Below are 4,855 nucleotides of genomic sequence, written 5' to 3'. Positions count from 1 at the left end.
GATATGGTACTACTTAAAAAAAAATTAGATTTACAAATACATGTAACACCTTCCTTAAGATAAAAAAAAAAAAAAAAAAAGCAACTATATTAAATAAATATACGATACTGAAAAAGGCTTTGTTTTTGCAGTATATATTCACTGAGATGGGTATAAAACATACGTCGAGAAGTCAAGGAAAACCATCGATGTGAGGGGGGGACAAATGAATTGAATGATCACTCATATGAAATGTTTGTGAAGCTTACGATCGAGAAACTTAAATTTTCTATGTAAGGATTATTACTGCATTAAATTTTCTAAACTAACTCATTTAGTATTTCTGAATGTCTAAATCAGCTTTTGAAGTTGGAGATTGTAGTAATCTTTTTCAGAATATATTGGCCACATGTACGATAAGTACAATTCTTAGCAACAAAGTTGACGGGCCATTTGCAACTGCGGCATAAAACATCTGCCTTTCACTATCCGCATGCGCATGCAAACGTGTGTAGGAATCTATTTGTTCGGACTTTGTCCTTAATAAATTTAAATTATGGAATAGTGCTATTTCCATTTTCAACAATAAAAAAAAAAAAAGTGATACAATTCGATCCACCTCTTCACCATTCTAAGGTGGTGGTGGTGTCAATTCTTTGAAGTGATCATCTACATTCTACAAACTCTCTATACACTTGTGGGAGTCACAGTACTCGGTCTTTTCCACTCCACCAGACGCCGCAAGAATTGCTCAACCTGTAAATGTGGCCATAAAGATATTTGTTAATTAATTACATTATATATTTCTCAGATTCACCATTCACAATAAAGATATACAACATTGATGCCCGAATTAAACATTAAAAATATTATATAGAATAAATTGTACTGGATGGAATATATAGCACTTGCCTCTGATGGATCTTGCAAGGTATAGGAAGCATCTGTTTCTTTTGCAACTCTAGAAACAAGAATCCCAATTCCTTGACCCCTACTGCGCAAAACCTGATATTTTTATATTATCATATCCATAATGTTAACAAGTCAGTTAATAAACATATGCAGGTGAAAATGAAATATATAGAAATAGCTACATATATACTTTTAACTAACTAGCTAGCTAGGTGTGGCATGGCAGCATTTGTTACCTTAAAAGCATCCTCATCAGTTCGATCATCACCAATATATATTGGAAATACATCATTCGAATTCTCGTATCCTAGAAATATACAAATAATATTAATATTATAGTGAATCAGAACAAACATATGACTTATATGTATATCTAGCTAGGTGAGGTATCAAAGTAAGGCTATTTTTGCATGAATTAATATATATAGTTATATACTCACCTAATGATTCTAACAAAAATTCAAGAGCCTTGCCCTTGTCCCATTTGATGGTTGGACGAATCTCTAGCACTTTTCTCCCTTGGGTTAGCCTAAGTTGTGGGTAATCATTGAGCACCAATCTAACTTTCTCCGCCAACGCTGCCCAACTCTAAGGAAAAAACAGAGTAAAAATAAAAATACGGCTACCGAACAATTAATGTTTTTTGGCGTGTGCGTGTGGGTATGGTAATTCTACTGATTCAACAATTATATAGTATGTTGACTAGTACCTTTTCGTCAACACAACGAAAGTGCACGGACAAGCAAAACTTATTGTTCTCAACATTAGCCCCTGGGACAGTCTTTGTTTTTTCTAACAAGATCTTGTACACCTGAAAAATTATTTTTGATAACGTAGGACGCGGTTAATATCTTATGTGCTGTCACACGCCAATTTGGAGGAAATAGAAGTTTGCATTTAGATTAGAGAGAGAGAGAGAAATGAACCTCATCGATCATTGGCAGGAATTGACTCGCGGGTTGGAACAGCACTGCTTTATTATTATTACCCTGAAAACAAAGCAACAAATGGCAAAGCTAAGCAGAAAGAAACAGAAAGATAATCTTCAACACACTTATTAGTTTGAGAAACTCTCTCTCACTTGCTTTGGACTTTGGCTTTTTGTTGGACCCTTGATGTCCATGCCATGGCTTCCGGCATAGTAAAGTTCTGCCAATTTTACAAAGTTATATACCTGAAAAAAAAAACCAGAAACAACCCCATTTAAATCTCAAGAGAAAAAGAAAATCATTTAATCACTTCTAACTTCCAAGTCATTTTTTGTACTTATTTTTCTTTGAAGAAAATGTACCTTGTCTCTGCACCTTCCGGTCACTATTGCTGTGGGAAAATGCCTTGCTATGCCCTTTAGCGTTGCTCTCATCTAATTTGAGAAAACAAAGTCTCATATTAATCACAAACGCAAGCTTTATTCAATGGATATGCATATATGAGACAAATGGGAACAAAAGGAAAACCTTTCTAGTCATGAAAGCTTTATCCGGATCTGCAACAATTGGGGAGAGAGTTCCATCGTAGTCAAGAAAAACTACGACTTGCTTTCCTTTGGCACTACATACTATTTGCTCAAACGTGTTCAGAGCTGAAGGGTGATAAAGCTGCAAAGAGTGGCGAAATAGAAGCAGAGTCAGGTGATCAGCATGACCACACATAGAATCATAAACCATGTAACATGTTCATCATATGTTGTGCTTACAATCCAAGATCTTTTTTCTTGGCTTTCTGATTTGGCACGAGTTGGGGAAGAAGCTCTCATTGAATCAATCCAAGCACTAACTTTAGCTCCTTCCAACCTTTTCACAAGATTTTTATTATGGGGCAGCCCCCAAAACCCACCAAGCACAGCCATGGATTCTGGCACTGTTGCACTTGGCAACGCGGTTGAGTTTGAAATGGAAGCTGCCACGGCAATCAACGTGTTAATAACCTCATGAGTCACCACATTTTGGTTCGTCATCATATCTTTCTTCCTTTCCCTTCAAAGTTCAAACCCTTTTGATAGAATAGAGAAATTGGAAATGTAAAAGGAAGTTTGGAAGAAACTGCTTAGGCAGAATAACAATGGAAATAAAAGGGAGGGGTGAGTGAGGAGAAGGAGTGGAAAAGCAGAGAAGAGAAGAAGGTGATTATGGTACGTGGCTTATTACTCTGCCGAATAAGGCCTTTTATAGAATGAAAAAAGTTGCTGGGAGAAAAAAAAAAAATCGGAGTTGATTTTACTAGTTGGCTTTGTCTAGCCAAGTCACGAACGAGCTTGTTGTGTCTGGTCAATTTATAAACTTAGGCTTCACGGCACAAACCGACGAAACAACTACTTCTCTTCCCTGCTTCTTGTACTTCTCAGCAACCATATACTAAATATGCAATATGGGAGGGGCCACCATCATGATCCCCTCACAGCTACCCACCTTTTTATTTTCTTTTTCCGATGTAAAAAAAAAAAGTGTACATAATAATTTGGAACCTTCACTGCAAGGATAGTGTAGTTTCGTTACATTTTTACCACTTATTATTTGCATTATCCTGTCCAAGTTAAAAGGACACCACATTTCCAAGCGGAGACCGCTGCTTTTTATTGTTTTGTGTTGTCAGAAAAGATTCTTGGATGGATGAATATGTGCTTTGTTTGCATAGTTAGTCTTACTTTTACTTATTACTCAAGTCAATAATTAATGAATAATCCAAATAGTTTGCGTCCTGAATAATCTTGTAAAGGAATAGTGGTACGGGGAATTTTAAATTAATTTTTTTAGACAAATGTTGGTTGTTAAAATCTTTGTTTTAGTTTTGTTAGTAAATGACATAAAATTCACGGTTTTTTTTTTCTTAATCATCTAACTCAATTTATATTTTTGGGAATTTTAAATTAATTAATGATATGAAAATCAGGGTTTTAGATTTGACTAGAAGAGGAGCAATTGAATGGTGAAACAGAAAGGGGTTTTGCTGTTTCTGTACTGTGCAAAGCAAGATCTTGCGAAATAGAACTCTTGGTAGCTTAGGAAGTGGGGAAGGACCACATAATTTATCCTACCTTAATAATTTTTATTGTCTTGAGCTTCATGAGGTAAAATTGACAGCTAATATGGATAAAGTTTATATTCAGGTGGTTCAAAAAAATAAAACACTCAAATGGAAGGATAATTTGTCATTATAATTGTATTTTATATGATGCAGTATTGCTAGTTCTGATGGAAAATATAAATTTAGCTAATGCAAAAATCAATAGTATTTTATCTCCCGGCTCATCCTATAAATTAAATGCATATCTTATTTAATTATCACAGTTTAGTTTAGATTAGGATAGATGTCATCACTTATCATTCAATTGTACATAGACTATAAATGTACTCTAATATCAATCAATCTTGCATATATTGATGTTGATTAGGATGACAACATTGATGACAAAAAATCTACATTGGCATACACCATCTTCCTTGGTGGTAATCCAATTTCACGGCTCTCAACAAAGCAAAAAACAATGGCACAATCCTCAACGGGAACTGAATACAGAGCAATTGCAATAGAGATAATCTGGCAATCTCATTTGCTCATTGAACTTCATATTCCACTACATAGTCCACCAAAACAACTGTGATAACATTGGTGCAACTTATATGTGCACCAACCCATTCTGTACTCTCGAAATAAACACATTTCTCTTGATTACCATTTTGTCTTGAGAAAAAGTTCAAGTAGGGAAGCTTCTGGTTATGTATCAACAAAATATTAGCTAGTAGATATCATAACAAATCATTTACAACAAATAAAATTCAAGGTCTTGGATACAAGATCAAAGTTACAGACAATAACTTAATCTTGAGGGGGCATAATGAACCAGCATTATCCTGTAATCTTAAATGAAGATCTTATATCCTAATTGATCATGTAATTTAAATGTAGATCTTATCTAATTGTTATGACCTAGTAAATATTAACATAGATATGATCTCATATCATC

The 4,855-nt window shown here is 34.6% G+C and overlaps 1 protein-coding gene across 1 annotated transcript; it reads right to left on the bottom strand.

The window, feature by feature from the left end:
- Positions 1-355: 355 nt before the first annotated feature.
- On the bottom strand, positions 356-3,161 carry LOC100788641 (probable trehalose-phosphate phosphatase J). Its single transcript, XM_003523776.5, has 10 exons — positions 2,588-3,161; positions 2,349-2,489; positions 2,183-2,254; positions 1,973-2,065; positions 1,818-1,880; positions 1,601-1,702; positions 1,332-1,479; positions 1,128-1,198; positions 892-984; positions 356-735 (listed from the first exon to the last, which is right to left on the bottom strand). The coding sequence occupies exons 1-10, from the start codon at positions 2,849-2,851 to the stop codon at positions 667-669; spliced, it is 1,116 nt and encodes a 371-aa protein (XP_003523824.2). The 5' UTR covers positions 2,852-3,161; the 3' UTR covers positions 356-666.
- Between the last annotated feature and the right edge of the window lie 1,694 nt (positions 3,162-4,855).

This window comes from Glycine max, chromosome 4 (genome assembly GCF_000004515.6).
Source record: "Glycine max cultivar Williams 82 chromosome 4, Glycine_max_v4.0, whole genome shotgun sequence".
Classification (NCBI taxonomy): Eukaryota; Viridiplantae; Streptophyta; class Magnoliopsida; order Fabales; family Fabaceae; genus Glycine; species Glycine max.
This window is presented reverse-complemented; position numbering and strand designations above follow the sequence as displayed.